The following is a 17,060-nucleotide window of genomic DNA, read 5'->3' on the forward strand; positions in this document are numbered from 1 at the left end:
TGCCATTAAGTTTTCCTTTTTAGTTTTTGCTTTTTTTTTTCTTCCATGAAATTTTATTATGAAACCACTTGCAGTATGTAGGGCTATTATCAACAAAGCAGCAAGGTGTTAGTCTGTAAATACTTAATAAAAAAATCAATTTCTTATGATATTTGCAGATATAGATGAGTGCAGCAATGAAGGAACTGTTGCCTGTGGAGCTCATGCAAAATGTGAAAATGTGGATGGAGGGTTTAACTGCTCCTGTAAGGAAGGTTATCAACCATCCACAGGAAAATTGCAGTTTAAGCCAAGTGATGGCACTTCCTGCCAAGGTACATGATATTATAAAGGTTTATGTGTTATTATAGAGCTACATCTTCTGAGAAACCCACCAGTGTCTCTTTATCTTCTGTTAGATTAATCAGTGAGACACAAAAAAGAGGCAAGGCAGTCACATCTACATTTCCTGAGAATAGAATCATTTTATAAATGTATTTTTGTTAAACAGAGTGGTGAAATCCATTTGGAATAATGGATATCTCCTCACAGTCATCAAACCTGTATTCCTCTGTAAACCTGAGCTCTCTCTCATTTGTGGAAGTCCCAAAGAAAGGGGCCAAACTCTCCACCAGAGCAAAACAAAAGCTCAGGTTCCATCCCCATGTTCCTTTCTGTTGAACAAGTAGCACATGTGGCCAAGGCCAAGTCTTAGTGGTTAAATTTGAGAAAGGAGAGTATGTGCATGGATTCAGAATGCTGGTGGTTTGGGGAGTTGCTGAGACAACAGTTCTTACGATGAGTATATATTGAATATTAATTAAACTGCAATATATAATTAGTTTCTTTTTAACTTACAGAAAACCCGAAGGCCAAGTGTGAGTTATACAAAGATTGTATATCTGAACATATTAATAGAACCTTAGCTGGAGTAAGTAACATTGGTTTATAGATTAATTTGCAAATCCTTTAATTGTTTCTGTTTGAAACTGTTATTTCAATTATAGTAGTTCTTAAGGAGCATTTAACGAATGCTTGAAGCATACAATTGAACTTAAGCATGTTTACAGAAGTATTTTTAATAATTTCAAATTATTTGAACTGGGTTCCATGTTCAAATCATGGTAGTAACTTGCTCAGAATCTGTGTGTTCAGTTTCAAACAGAGTCATGATGCATGAAAAATTCAGAAGTGTGGTAATCACTCGACTCTTTCTGTAGTTTCTGAAGTTACACATTGCTGCATGTACTGATGTGCAATTATTTGCTTGTTCAGAGTGAAAGGCAGCAAGATAGCTTACAAAAGCAATGTCAACAAGTGACAAAATAGAATAACATTCTGGTATGCTACTATATTTCCTTCTCAAAGCATAGTATGTAAAGTGGCACAGACTTTATAGACTCAAAGACTCAGGATTCTAGATTCTTTCAACAGAAACTGAGATTTCCTGATGCAAATAAAATAAATAAATAAATAAATAAAATAGTATTTATTAGTCTACAACTACAACTATAGTAATGTCTAATTTAAAATGATAAATGAAACATAAGCATAAATAAATTAAAACCAATTGCATAGGTTTGCATTTTATATTAGGCTGTTTGCCCAAGTTACCAGATTCAGAAAGATATTAAATTAAAAGCTTTTATTCGCCTATGTTTTCTTAAAATGTGTGTTAACCAACGATATAGTACATCATATTAATATGCATACTATATTTACTTGAAAAGACATGGTGAATGCCAACATCAGGATCATTAGAGTAAGACTTTTTTTAATGTGTGGTCAAACTGAAGTCAAATCAATGCAATAACTCAAAATACCTCAGTTTTATGTAAATAACTCTTCCAGATTTTACCCTGTTTTTTAGCCTGTGTTCTAGTTCTACTCAGATGCAACCGAAGACAAAGCAAAACCCACAAAAGCTACTCAGTAGCAGAGACTAGGTCTTAGCAAATCCTATGTTGAGAGTGTTTTTGGATCAATAACATCTCATTAGATTTCAGTATCAGGAAGTATGAATTCTTTTCTTGTTCATCTATGACACTGGAAACTGGAGTCTCAATCTACATCTCACCCTCTTTAGCCTATTACTTTTTAAACTAATCGTTTTATGTAAGTACATTTAGTAGCTCATAAATTTTAAATGGTGAGGGTGAAACAGGCAGTAGGGTTCTACTGAACTCAATGCTTTATGATCTGCATTTGAAAAAAAAAATGAAAAACAAAAAAACATACAAACACTGCCCATCTGCTCCCAGCTCTTCAACTAAATTTTAATAGAAAAGAGTCAACTGAGTTATCATATCATTGACATTTAATTATTTTTGCATAACAGTTACTAGTCCGTTTTGGAGCATTATGCTAAATAAAACTGAGCTGCTGTAGTGATAAAAAGAAAAAAAAAAAAAAAAAAGTGTAACGATAGCACACAAGTTCTTTTTTTTTTTTTTTTACCATAGTTGCTTGTTAGGGTTATACTAGACATGTCTCTCTTTTTTCTTCTTCTTTTCCTTTTCCTTTTTTTTTTTTCTTTTCCTTTTTCTTTTTCTTCCTTTTTCCTTTTCTTTTTCTTTTTTTTTCTTTTTTTTTCTTTTTCTTTTTCATTTTCTTTTTCTTTTTCAAATTTGTTAAACTCTTTTTTTAAATAGTGTTGTTTTTTTATGCACAATGCCTTCTGTTATTTTTAATTTTCAGAAATCAGTTATTTGTACAGGGCTTACTTTCACACACAGAGGCTTTACCTGTTTTATTAACATGTACGTTCCTGTATTTTTCAGATTAGTCATTTAAAAACACCCCTGGAAATGCTTCAAGAAATTAATAAGAATACTTTGGGACCACTGTTACCTGTAGATGTGATTTCATATGTTGAAGCATTATTTTATTCATCGCTGAATACCATGCATTACTCAGTTCCTGACAATGAAGTACTTCGTAATACAACCATTACTGTGAGTGGATCAAGCCTTAAAGACGTGCTTTTCTTTCCTTTACAAGTAGTGTATGACTCTTACACTTAAAAATATTATTTTATTTACAGGTTTTGGTTAACACTGTGAATAATTTTTTACAAAAAGACAAAATCACAGTCTGGGAAGCCCTTCCTGTAGATAACCAAAGACAGAGCCTGACTAAGCTTCTGCATACTGCAGAACAAGCAGCACTTCTCATGTCACAGAACTTCAAAAAGACAACACAGCTAGATGCTAATACAAGTGACATAGGTAAGATAAAGAAAATTAATCTAAGGTATACTTTAGATGTGAATTACACTGAGGAGTTTTTCAGCACAATTATAAGATTAGAAATGGTGTTATGTGAAACACACAGGTGTTAATTTGTATAAATTTCATAACTAACACCTGACTTTCAGTTATAGGTATCATAATTTTCAAAGATTGAACATTTAAGCCCAGAAAAAAAAAAAAAAAAAAACCTTGAGAGGCTGTGGGAAGTTGTCCTTTCAGATCGTCTTTCAATCTCTCATTATAGTCACACTGTTGTAAGTATGGATTCATCTTACATGCACAAAAGTATCCTGAACATAATATTCAGAGAAACTGCAGCAGAAGCTGGAATTGCTCTTTTAAAGCTTTTTGTCTCTTTTTGGTTCATTGAAAGAATTTTAAATAAACTTGGAGTAAGAATGTGAGTCAGATCTTTTGTGGCCTTGTTTTCAAAGAAATTTCTAATTGTAAGAGAAATTTCAGAGGACAAGAATTGGGTATATTATACCTTAATATAATATATATATCTTGGGTTTATTTTATCTAACGGGTATATTATATCTACAATATCTTATCTGCACCATTTTGCTCTCTCCCTGTATGCTAATTTCTTCACACCAAATCTTACCAGTTTTCCTAGGATCCAGAATAAGGGTAATACCAGTCACTTTTGAAAACCATACTCTAAAAAAATGTTGTCAATTTCTTTGCCTATGATTACTCATTCAATTTTGTTTTTCTGAATGTGCCCAAACTGGATCTGACCTGATTTCATATTTTAGAATCAGTATAGTCCTTCACTGTCTCTTACTGGCTTGCCATATCATAAAATCATTTGAAGGGAAAGATCTGTCCTTTGTTCTAAGGCAGATCAAGACAACTGTTCTTCTCTCACCTTTCTGAAATTAAATTAGCGAAAATGATCCAGAAAAAAAAAAAAAATAGGGAGTGATTTGTTCTGTGGAATAAACTCTGTAGAAACAGAATTGTTTAAGTTCAGAATAGTTCTGGGTTTGCACTGCTGCAGATCCAGAACGGTGCCAGGAGCTCTTCTCGTCCTCTTCCACCCTGGCTGGAGGCACAGGCTCTCATGACCATGAGAGGTTCATGAAGGTGGAGAGGAGAGAGAAGTCAGGTTCCACTTCTAGTGGTAGCATAGATGGCACTTAGACCAAGGTGACAAAAATAAATAAATACATAAAGAAGAAGAAAATAAAAAAATAATAATGAGAACGGGAAAGAATCTCCAAGTCAAATTCTTGATCATTTTCTGGCTTATCTTGTTCCAAGAAATTCTATGAGCTCTTTTCCAAATTAGTCCCAAACACTAAAATTTTTTGCTATTGATTCTCAGCATTAATATGTTTTCTGTGGGGCTCATATATGTCCCACACATCTCTTTTGGGACAAGACTACAATGTTACCTCTCTCTCTCTCTCTGTCTCTCTCTCTCTCCATTACTTTTTATGGTGCAAGCACTTGAACTACAAGCTTTTCAAAACTCTAGCTGCAAAAAAAAATATTTCTTATGTCCTCGCAAACATTTTCTGACAGCTGGTCTATCGAATAGTTCATATTACTTTTGTGTGCTGTGCTATAAGCAATGCAGATGGTCTAGCTTAGTGATAGTCCTCCATCAGTCAAGTTTTAGATTTGTTTATTGTTATTTAATTTTGTTTTTTTAAAAAGACCTGATTGCCTTTTTTTTGTTCCTGTCCTGGGTGATTGAAACTCAGCACTATAATGAACCAAGTAAAGAGCTAGATGTCTTCTAATGTAGTTTTTGTCCTGAGGGGTGATGCTTGTTTGTTTGCTTTTTGACAAGACATATCATTATTTCATGGTGCAATGTGCATTTGGTATCATGGATAGATAACTATAAAATATATACATTTCAAAAATTGGCTTTTATCAAAAGTTACTATTCAGTAGAGAATTTTATGCTTTGCTTTTTATAATTGTGATTTGTGGTCCCTTTCAGAAATGCATTTTTAATAAAGCAATAGTTCTTCCTAAAGTAACTTACATTATTCTTTCCAGTGCCTAATTTAATGCAAGGTAAATAAAAGACCATATTTATCATGGAAAGAGTAAAAAGTATGAGACCAAAATGTATGCATGGAAATCACAAAATCTAGAGGTTTAAGCAAACATGCTATATTAATAGCATTTTTCTTGAAAAGTTTGGCACCATGATATATTCTTAAAATTCACAGTAATTATACAATGCAATAGCACATTTATTAACCCAACTGTAAATTATCTTAGACCATAATGTAGCTGTGATTTGTACAGGTTTTTTTTTTCTTTTGCAGCACTTAAGGTTTTCACTTTTGACTCACACCACATGAAACACATTCACCCTCATGTATACACGGGGGGAGATTATGTAAAAATCTCCCCAAAAAAGAGAGAGGAATCTCATCCTAATGGTAAGAAACAAAGATTAGAGAGCTGTGAGGGGGGAGAGGGGGGGTAATAAATGTCTTGGATAGATTGTACCTACTACCCAAATGTGCAGTTTACCAAGACTGAGAAGCAGCCCTGTTGATTACAGTCAAGGCATTTTTATCACCATCTCACCTACCCCTTGTTTATCTCAACATTGCTATTTCTACTGTTATTTCCAGTGACACAATGAGTATCTCACAGGGATGACCCATTAGTTTTATAACTGGATATTGGTACCAGGGTTCTGAATTTTATCCTTTTCTTACCCAGGGATCTACTGTCTAACTTTGGACCAGCCCCTTCAACTCCCTGTGTCACGCCAAAAATTGGACCATCTTCTTTATTTAGAGAGTAGCTCATTAATACAAGAATGTGTTCCCCAGTATTAAAACCAAGAGGCTCAGATCTTGGCTTGGACCTCCAAGTACTGCAGAAATGGCTTATAGCTCATGATAGTCTATCACTAAAATAAAATGAATGTGTTTAAAAAGCTTCAGAATGAATGCACCTAAACCAATAAACACATAAACACCATATATATATATATATATATACACACACTTATATACACATATATATATTTTAACTCTTAATCTTCCAGATAATCCAAGCTTCTCTACCTATCAGCACCTAAAATTAAGGTTTATCTTGGTACAGGGAAGAGAAGCATGACATTTTCTCTGATCAGTATTGCACCCTAAAATAATTTTGCTTTCTGTTTCCTTGTGTCATCTTCTAGCTTGACTGTAATGGAAGTCAAAGCAAGCCATGTGCTTCAGAGGAGTCCAGGTCTGAGCCATTTTGGTTCATGAGACCTGATACCACGTGCGCATCGAATTGTTGTACAGCAGCAAGCATATATATTACTCGAGAAAAAAAAAATGCATATATATCTAATTAGAATTTCCAGCATGAACACACATTTTTAATTCTAATGGTAGTTGCATTGTTTTAAATAAAGCTATATTTCATTCTCTAAAACATTTTTATAAGTATTCTACAAAGATTCCATCTGTTTTGCATATTTTATGCAATAGCAGTAATAATGTCTATTGTTTATTGTTTCCTTAATGTCTTCAATTTTGTTCTTCTATAAAAAACCCACAAACTACTAAACATGGTCTGTTTGATTTATAGGCACTGTTGCAGTTGTCTTTCTGCGGTATAGCAATATTGGTTCTTTGCTTTCATCGCCTAAAAACCGCTCCTTGAAAGATAGTTCAGAACAGAGGCAGACAGTAAGCTCATCAGTTATAGCTGTTGCAATTAGCTCAAATCCACCTACACTCTATGAGCTCGAGAAAATAACATTTACCTTAAAGTATGCCAAGGTAAGTTTTTGTTTGGTTGGTTGTTTTTTATCAACTTCAAAACAAAACAACAGATAATTGTTGTGTGTTATGTAACCATACCTGCAGTGTATGATATATTGAGACATAATTCTGTCATTTGCTCTTGTGAGTTTAATCATATTAGAGAAATAATGATAATCTCAAATGCAGCATCCTAAGTGCAATATAATAAATACTATACTGCTGGAAGGTTCTATTAGACTAAAGCAAGGAGAACAATACCATCTTTGCTGGACTGCAGTATGAATAAAATGTAGTTTCCTGAAGCAGAGAATATTACAGGTTCCTCATTATTTAGGTCTTTTTTTTTTTTTTATCCCCCTGAAAGTTTATCAGATAATTAAACATAATTGGGGAAAAAAAAAAAAAAAAGGAAAGAAGGAATGTTTCAAAACTAATTCAAAAAGTTATCTTGCACCTAGGAGGTAATAGCAAAACCAATAGTATAGCACCGTTGCAACTTCTGAAATCTGAATACATTATTCTAAAACTGGAAGTTTTACTTCCAGTATACAAAGATTTTGCAGGCTTTACTTGTATGTGAAGAACATTCTTACATGGAATGAAGATCTATCTCAAACATAACAAGAAAGTGACTCTATGCGGGGAGGTGGACAGAAGGACAAAGTGTTAACCTTGATTGCCCAGCTTTTAGAGTTACTTGCCTTGTAATATTTGAGATAGTGATCACATTTCTATAAATGTCCATATATTTATATGGCATCTGTTACAGTGGGGACCTGATCTTTTATTAGTGTTAGTATGCACTATCAGTAATAAATAATATTAATGATCTTATTCATCCCTGTCATCACACCTGATACACCAGGTGTGATGTGACCCTGGCTTTCTCCCAGATTCCTTTGTAAAATGCACAGAATAAGTCTAAATTTTTGAACTGCTCATTTGGAAGGGGCTACAAACAGGACAAGCATTGTGGCTGTAACCTTGCAGTTTAGTCCATGTTCAGCAGGTGCAGGAGTATACATGTATATAGTTTTCAGTAGGTAAAAATTCCAGCACCTTGGTAAGTGCCAGAATGGTTCAGTAATCTGATTAGCCTGCATGTTTGGTGGGATGTTAGCTGTGTGAATAAAATGCTTCCTTTCTGAGCCATATTTTAATTGCTTGGAATAGGCCTTCCTGAATGTGCTTTTTGTTTCCCAACCTTCCAATAGCAACATGCAATTTTTAATGAATTGTGCTGGGTAATGTAAGAAAGGTCTCTTGATGGGAAATATCCTGCCTTTTGCCATCAGTAAAACATCTTGTTTCTGTTCCAGACTGCAGATAAAGATATTAAATGTGCGTTTTGGAACTACTCAGCAGACACAATGAATGGCAACTGGGCTACAGAAGGCTGTGAGCTGACACATTCCAACTCCACTCATATCTCATGCAAATGTAATCATCTGACTCATTTTGCTGTTTTGATGTCCTCAGGTGGCTCTGTTGTAAGTGCTATTTTAATTTAGTGTTTTACCCGAAACTTTCTTCCATCTTCATTCATTATTTTTTATTGCAGTGCAATTTATGTACTCTTTCCCCTTTAGATTGTTTTTGTTTGTTTGTTTCTTTGTTTTTTGTTCAACAAACACACAATTTATTGTGCACAGGGCAAACAAAATTCCTCCCACATGTGTTTGAATTTCCGTACGTCCTCTCTGCAGGATTATAGAGCAGTGATGCAGAAATGGATCTTGTTCCAAATACACAGTCTGTTGTGCTTATTTTTGGTACATTGCTTTTAATTTTAAATCCCACTTTAAGACTATCTTGGGATTTAACTGGCATTCATTGGTGGTCAGTAACCATATGGTCCACAATTTCTCTCGCACAAAACTTTGCCACCCATTTGTCTAACCTTGGCATCTATAAACTCCTTTAAATGCTCTCCGGAGAGTTTGCAATAGCATTATCAGAAGAGCATAATCAACAGTAAAAGGAATGAATTTTATGACCATTAAACATGGGCACTCATGACTAACAATTTGTGAGAATGAGTACTCAGTTTCTGACCATCGTACTTTAAGAGGCCCCATAGATTTCCAAGGTGTATGTGGGGATCTGCAGGAGCTTAGGTCCTGCCTCAGGAGGCAGCTTTATAAGTTATCAGAACTGACTGCAAGCAGAATATTAGCATGAAAGCACTGTATTGAGACAGTTCTCTCATGCTGTGAATTTCATGCTGATAGAGGCTGTTTCCTGCTTTCTAAATAGCATCCTAAGTCTTCAGTTCAAATTTAAGACCTTTTCAGGTACTTATATAGTTATTTGGAAAAGGAAGGATGGGAGGAGGATAATCTCTGGTCCTTTATTTAGGAAAAAAAATACTTAGATGTATTTTGGGATGGCTGAATGCTATCCTTATGCTGATGAACAGTCATGTATTTCAGAGATTCTTTGTGCAAATACCAAGCAGCAAATGTAACTGTGTTTCTATACAGAAAATACATCCAATATTAAAATAGCCTGTGTTTGTTTATAGAACATTCATGTTACATATCTTCAAACAAGCATTTGTTTGAAGTGATTGTTATTTCGGAGTCTTGTTTTGATCATGTTGTAAATTCAGTAAGACGATTATTCAATTTTGTTTATCTAAGTCACTGCTGTGATAAGTCTTTTTATATTAGAAAATGTTCATGTCATATTAATATATGTCCTACTGCCAGCATGTTTGTCATTCACTAAAATGATCTGATTTTAAAATCATATTAGGAGATACTGATGTTAATAAGGTTTTGGTAGAAAATATCAGAAAATGCAAGAACAGTAACGTCTATAGTTCATTACTAATTTGCCCTACAGTAATATCTACCTCACAAAAAAAAAATAAAAAAATTAGATTATCCAAAATGTGCATTTACGATGAAGCTCTACAAACATTTTTGATTAATATTTTGTGCAAAAAGAAGAAAAAAATCTGTATTATAGAATATGGTCTTTCTTGAGAATGTACAAAGCTATTCTTTTAAATATTATATTATAATTTTCCCCCAGGGTGTTACAAATTATAACATTCTTACAAGAATCACTCAGCTAGGAATAATTATTTCATTGATTTGCCTCTCCATGTGCATTTTTACATTCTGGTTCTTCAGTGAAATTCAAAGCACTAGAACAACAATTCACAAAAACCTCTGCTGCAGCCTCTTCCTGGCGGAACTTATTTTTCTGATTGGAATTAATATGAACAATAATAAGGTGGGTATTTTTCACTCATTGTGGCTTGACTTAATGCTGGAAAGTAAATATACTGTATGAGATACCATCTTCCACCTATTTCCAGTTCCTTCTAGTATCAATATGAATATTCTAGTGACACTGGCTTCTTAAGTCTAGTAACAGGAAATATAAAACAGTCACCTGAGCATGCTGTTATCTGGAGTAGAGCTGTCATCTGAGCTGATGTAAATTGACTTTGCTCCATGGGTTTCATTTAAACTTTGTCACTTTAACCGAGACTGTGGACTCAATGTGTTTGGCATTTTCCCATCTGTTTAAGTGCTGTATAAACCAATGATAGTGGCTGTCTGGATGATAGTTTTCCCTAAAAGCCAGGCCAGAGCTGCAGTCTCAAGGTAGACTTTGAAACATTGCACTGTTGGATGAGGAACTTTTGCTTTCTAAATGTAAGGTTGAATCGTTGTCACTTTACATACAAGTAGAATTTTTAATTCTTCCATCTCAGATTAGTTTTAGGAAATTTAATTATACATAAGTTATCAAAAAATAATAAAAATGAATAAAAATGAAAATAAAAAACTTGTGAAGCCTATTTGTGTTACTGTCAAAATCATCAAAATAAGCTTTGTCTAGATCAGCAAAGCATGTAGACTACTAAGGTGTAACTGTGGAATCAACCTTGTGTGGTGGTTTTACTCAGGTGGGCAGCTGAGCTCCACCACAACTGCTCTCTCACTCCCCCTCTCCTCAAAGAGGAAGGGGAAGAAAATACAACACAGAGAACTCGAGGTTTGAGATGAGAAAGGTTTAATTAAAGGGAAAGGGAATGGGGAGAAGAAAAGAAACAAAAGAAACAATAAGTCCGCGCGGAAGCACAGAGAGAGGGAAAAAAAAATTATTCTCTACTTCCCATCAACGAGCGATGTTGGGCCACATCCTGGGAAGCAGGGCCTCAAACCGTGTAGTGGTTGTTCAGGAGGAACAGCCCCCTCCCCCAGGAGAGCCCCCCTTTTTATTGCTGAGTGTGACATCAGGTGTTATGGAATATCCCTTTGGTTGGTTTAGGTCAGCTGCCCCGGCAATGTCCCCTCCCCATCACTTGCCCACCCCCAGCCTGCTGGCTCTTGGGGGCTTGGAAGGAGTCCTGATGCTGTGCCAGCACTGTGCAGCAATAGACAACACTGGAGTGATATCAGTGCTGTTCCAGCTATGAGTGCAGAGCACAGCACTGTGTGGGCTGCTGCAGGGAAAAGGTGACTCCAGCTCAGACAGACCCAAAACACCTTGTCAGTTTATTTACACAGTTTTTCTGGGGAGGCATTCTTCCATTTTAAAAGTTGAATGTTATCCTCTTATTTTAGTATTTACTACAGTAAAAACACTAACGAACAAGTGTTCTTGAGGGTACAGGTCAAGATTCTTGTCAATCAGCTTTACATCTGTGTTGTTGGGCCACCACTTGAGCATTGCTACGTTGCTGTGCTTATGCTGTAATATTAAGAGAGACATACTAATAGAATTATGACTCTTGCTTTCTCTGGTTGAATTTCTAGCTCTTCTGTTCAATTACTGCTGGATTACTCCATTATTTCCTTCTAGCTGCTTTTGCATGGATGTGCATTGAAGGCATTCACCTCTACCTTATAGTTGTGGGAGTCATCTACAACAAGGGTTTCTTGCACAAGAATTTTTATGTTTTTGGCTATGTCAGTCCAGCTGTGGTTGTTGGGATCTCTGCTGCACTGGGATACAAGTACTATGGCACCACAGAAGTGTAAGTTGCTGTTTTTGATTTCAAATCAGCGTACGTGAGAAGGCAATAGTCACAACAGCCTTGCACATTTCAAGATGCTTTGTGCTGTTTATTTTTCAGATGTTGGCTCAGCACAAAGAATAACTTTATATGGAGTTTTATAGGACCAGCATGTCTAATAATTCTTGTAAGTATAATTTTCATTTTTTATTGTAGTACATAAAACCAATAATAAAAGGTGTTTAATAATCACCCACCCATTGCCAGCATAGCTGTGAGTGCTAATTATAGGGCAGAATTGGCTAATTTAGACCCTTTTATAGTGTCTCTAAATTGTTTATATGCTGTACATCTTAAATACTTCACTAGCCTGAAAAAATGAATGTTTGACAAAAAAAAAAAAAAAAAAAAAGCTTAATATAAGATCAGAGCTTTTTTTCCTCACTTGCTTTCTCTTTTTTTCAGTCTAGTGGTTTGAGAAAAGCATTTCTAGTTTTTAGGTAGTATCTTTGTATGTCATTGGCATCTCAGCGTGGCTCGGCAGGAGGTGTACACAGACACTGTACTAGCAGACAGATAATCTGGTTTTTCAAATGTTGTATGACTTAATCTCTTATAAGTGATCGGTCATCTTTGTAAGATTAGACTGTCATCTTTATGGTTTTATCACTCGCATGTACCCTGTCATCATCAAAGCTATTTTAAACTAAATTGCGACGTCAGAGAAAAGAACCCACTATTTCACATGGGCAGACAAGTCAAGTATTGATAGCCCTATTTCAGCTGTGAAGAAGGTCTTTTTAATTCTTATTGGAAGTGGTTTCAAACCTGCAAATTTGGCAGGTATTATATGTTCCATTCTGAATCAAGACATTTTTGGTGCCTCAAGAGCATTTCTAAGTGCTATAAAGTTTAACAAACCATTCGAACTGTAATGGGGCATTATTTTGTATGACTAGGTTGACAGTGATTGGGCAATAGCTGGAGCTAACAGAAGGAGAAGGTACAATGGTGAAGCCTTATAAAATCTATGGTCAAGTCAATAATAACCCTTCCTTTTTAAGCTGATGGTGATAAATGTGAGGATTTGTATAAGGAAGAAGTGACAGGGCCCAAAACACACAAGATGATAGTAAAACAGTTTTATTTCGGTGCATTAGATGTTTCAAAGATAAATAAAGTATCAGGTATAACTCTGGTCCAATTTCATCCCAAGCTTCTACTGTAGGCTGGGGGTAGGCTGGGAGCAACCTGCCAGATGCAACCAGAAGGTGATGATTCCCCACTTCACCCTGCTGGTGAGCACAGCAGAATTACAGAGAGGCAAGGTGCTGCAACCTCCCTCCGCTTTGTGCTTCTGGGGTCAGATGGCACTGACAGGTTAATATGGGGAAAGACCAGCATTTTCTGAAAATTCTTACAGTTCTTAAGTTTAAGTTGGCAATTTCCTTTTACATCTTTGGACCTTATCTCTTTCTTCCATGAAGTCAGCTTGCAGGGTTGAGATGTTTTCTTGTTGCTTTCCTTCCTATACCTCATCTGGCTTCAGGTGAAGATTTATGATCACTGACACATAACTGCACTGCTAGTGCAAGAAAGCTATGCTATCAAATCATTAAAAATGGCCAAAATGTATGCATCTGCAACCTTGTTTTCAGCTCCAGATGAGCTGTGTGTGCTATGGGACCCTAGGTACACAGTACAGAGGCAGAGCAGGTCTGTGTTGGCTCTGAGATAAGTCTAGCTGGCTGCAGAGGCACATCCTGCAAGCTGGGCTTTGAGGTCCATAGCCTTTCTCTGAGGCTACAGACAACTTAACTTCTGTTATGAAGTAACAGAAGTAGGTACAGGTCCTATGTACAGATGAACTCTTCCTATGGAAGAGAATAGCTGACAACTGGTGTCTTTTTCTTTTTCTGGTTTCCTTGCCTAAGTTAAGCCACATAAAGGGGCTGTAGCTGGACTGGGAACAGCCCTTCAGTTGTTTTTCTATGTTTGGCTTTGTTATGGAAGCATTTTGTGAATACTTGTTTTCATAGTATTACTTCTCTTCATAACCATATACATGTGCATTACTACACTGGGGAGGAAACACACCACATTTTCAGTGAGCTGCTTAGCCTGCTGTGTGGTTGTTTTTTTCTGAGGGAGATTTGAGTACTTGTTTTTAAGGGGCAATAGCAACTGGAAGCTTGATCTGCAAGAGGGAAGTTTTCAAAGAGGGCAGAGAGCTACCTCAGTCCTATCCAAGTTATTCTCTGTGGAAAATACAGAAAACCTTATGAAAATAGATATTAACTTTAGAAGATGAAGTTGGTGTTAAATGTCTGCTCTGTGGAATGCGCGCTGGTGACACTATTTCTGTTTCCATTGTCCAGCCTTCCTGTTGAGTGCACTGCATGTGCGCTGTGACAAAGACTAAACTCTTTCCAAGGTAGTGTCAGTCAGGAAGGCCTTTTAATTACAGACGCCTATCTTTCTAAGATTCCCAACTTGTCCATAGCTAATTAAAGAGAAAGAAGGGAAAAAAAAATATAGAAAAAAAAATAGAAAAAAAAGACTAATTAAGACTAATTCCTTTGGAAAGGAATGTTATTTTTATTCTGTGATAACCAGATAGAGGACCTCAAGTAGAAAACCATGAACTCCAGCAGCTTCAAGTTCACCTTTATTTCTGAGATTCATCTGCTAATGGCATTGATTCTACGGGTTTTCCAAGACAGCCTGGAGAGTTTGGATAGAAAAACTGGAGAGCCACTCACGGCAAAGCTGATTCTTGCACAAAAAACATTAAAATCATTGTCAGCACAAAAGCCCACATACTCAAATGGTGCTTTCAGTTTCTGTGATTGGGGCCCCAGGAGATTTGTGGTTTGGATTGTACTGGAATATGCTGTTGAAACAGCATGTAAATGATGAAGAACAGAACTGGTTCTGAACCAGTGGATTCTCTGTCTCCAGGCACGTTGTTTCAAATACATGCTTGGGCTTTAAATCTGCAGTAATAATAGCAAAGCATAAGGAGCTCAAGTGTTTATCAGGAGTACAAACTAAGTTCTCCTCTGATTGCTAAGCAGTAAGACTACTTTTGAAGGTGTTTGCTTATTAATATTATGGTCCTATTAGAATTCTTAAGTGTAAAGCAATGGCCTTATTGATCCCATCTAAAAATTATTATTAGGTTGGTGACTGTACATGAAAAAGAGTGGGTCAGAAACTCTTTAGCAAAGAAAGGGCATTTTAAACCTTTGTAAAGCAAGCTGCAAGCTGAAGATAATTTCCACAACTTATTTATTTCTCCTAATACTTGTAATCTTTAGAACCACATCCATTTTAGCTAAAACTATGCAATAGATTAGATCAAAGCATACAAGTGTGGTGAAATTATTTATAACAAGTATTTAAAATTTTAATAGAAAAGTGAATTTATCACAAGCTTTAAGGGACAAACACACACCAAAACCTATGCCTGATTGAGGCAAATATAAATATAAGCTCCAGAGATAAAAGGTAGGAAAGAGAAAAAAAAATCCCTAGAACATTTTCTTTTCTTTTGCAGTACACTCTTGAAATAATAATCTCCCTGCAATAGGAAATGTCTAGAATGGAAATAACCATTTTTTTTGCAGGGTAATGCAGCTGCAGTTTTGATGAGCATGTAATGTAAGCCAAAAAGAGACTCCTTCCCATTGTACAGGCCTTCTGCAAGGCTTTTCCCACCTCTCATGACTGCATACGCTGCATTGAGTGCAAGCAGACACATGTAAGGGCTTTCATCCACATCACTGACATTTGTAGGAACTTTGTCTTTCAAACACCTTGGATATGTACCTCCATTCATAACTACTGTGAGGAACAGCTATATGGTAGATGTCCAACCAGTGGCAGAAATTATGCTGTTTGGAAAGGCTGGACAAAGACTATTAAGCTGTACTTACCCAAAGTCTATGAGTGTTGTGGTTCTGCTCAAGTGGGCAGCCGAGCTCCACCACAGCCGCTCTCTCACTCCCCCTCCTCAAAGAGGAACGGGGAGAAAATACGATGAAAAAGGCTCAAAGGTTGAGACAAGAAGATCATGCAGTAATTATTGTAACGGGCAGAAAACAGACTCTGCATAGGGAGATAGTAAGATTAATTGCTTATTACTAACAAGCAAGAGAAGTGAGAAAAAAAGGAAGAAACCAAAAGCACCTTCCCCCCATTCATCCTCTTCCACTTCCTCCCCCTGAGCGGCACAGAGGAATGAGGGTTATGGTCAGTCTACAGCGCTTCTTCTCTGCCGCTCCTTCTTGGTCGCTCTCGTCCCTCCCACGGGATGCAGTCCTTGATGAACTGATCCGGCGTGGGCTTCCCACAGGCAGCAGCTCTTCCAGAACTGCTCCAGATATGGGTCCGTACCACGGGGTCCATCCCTCAGGAGAAAACTGCTCCAACCTGGCTCCCCCACGGGCAGCAGCTCCTGCCAGGTCACCTGCTCCTGCGTGGTCTCCTCTCCACAGGCTACAGGTCCGGCCCGGAATCTGCCCCAGCAGGGGTCTTCCACAGGCAGCAGCCTCCATCAGTGCAGGGCCACCTGCTCCACTGTGGTCTCCTCCACGGGCTGCATCATGGAAACCTGCTCCACCGTGGTACTCCATGGGCTGCAGGGGGACATCCTGCTTCACCATGGTCCTCACCATAGGCCACAGGGGACTTCTGCTCTGGCGCCTGGAGCGCCTCTCCCCCTCCTTCTTCACTGACCTTGGTGCCTGCAAGGCTGTTCCTCACTCTTCTCACTCTCCCAGCTGCTGTGTGGCGCAGCATATTTTTCTGTCTTAAATATGCTCTCACAGAGGCACAAAACAACATCGCTTATTGGCTCAGCTCTGGTCAGCAGTGGGGCCCTTCCCAAACATGGGGCAGCTTCTAGATCCTTCTCACAGAAACCACCCCTATGGCCCCCTGCTACCAAAACCTTGCCATGTAAACCCACTACAATGAGCCATTAACAGGAAAATTTGGAAGAGAATCACTGCTACTCTATCTGTAATGATAGAAGACCCTTTTAATATGCCTCTTTCTGACAACATTATCTCAAAAACTGTTTTGTTGAGCTTTGTGCAAAAA

General features: G+C 37.0%; 2 protein-coding genes across 4 annotated transcripts in view; one reads left to right on the forward strand and one right to left on the reverse strand.

Annotated features, from left to right (window-relative positions):
- Window positions 1–17,060, reverse strand: part of LOC311440306 (uncharacterized protein) — a 114,604-nt gene that overhangs the window by 50,225 nt on the left and 47,319 nt on the right. The gene's annotated exons all lie outside the window — the stretch shown is intronic.
- The window catches only part of ADGRL4 (adhesion G protein-coupled receptor L4), a 77,838-nt gene that overhangs the window by 44,493 nt on the left and 16,285 nt on the right, over window positions 1–17,060 (forward strand). The window contains exons 4-13 of one of the 3 annotated variants that reach the window (XM_084527018.1): window positions 159–314; window positions 840–910; window positions 2,760–2,933; window positions 3,023–3,206; window positions 5,525–5,641; window positions 6,798–6,991; window positions 8,296–8,466; window positions 10,016–10,219; window positions 11,755–11,975; window positions 12,075–12,141. In XM_084527018.1, coding sequence (XP_084383144.1) covers window positions 159–314; window positions 840–910; window positions 2,760–2,933; window positions 3,023–3,206; window positions 5,525–5,641; window positions 6,798–6,991; window positions 8,296–8,466; window positions 10,016–10,219; window positions 11,755–11,975; window positions 12,075–12,141 — 1,559 coding nt within the window. The remainder of the gene's footprint in view (window positions 1–158; window positions 315–839; window positions 911–2,759; window positions 2,934–3,022; window positions 3,207–5,524; window positions 5,642–6,797; window positions 6,992–8,295; window positions 8,467–10,015; window positions 10,220–11,754; window positions 11,976–12,074; window positions 12,142–17,060) is intronic. The other 2 variants (XM_084527019.1, XM_084527020.1) reach the window with 2 other exon arrangements.

Source organism: Aythya ferina (assembly GCF_964211825.1).
Source record: "Aythya ferina genome assembly, chromosome: 8".
NCBI lineage: Eukaryota > Metazoa > Chordata > Aves > Anseriformes > Anatidae > Aythya > Aythya ferina.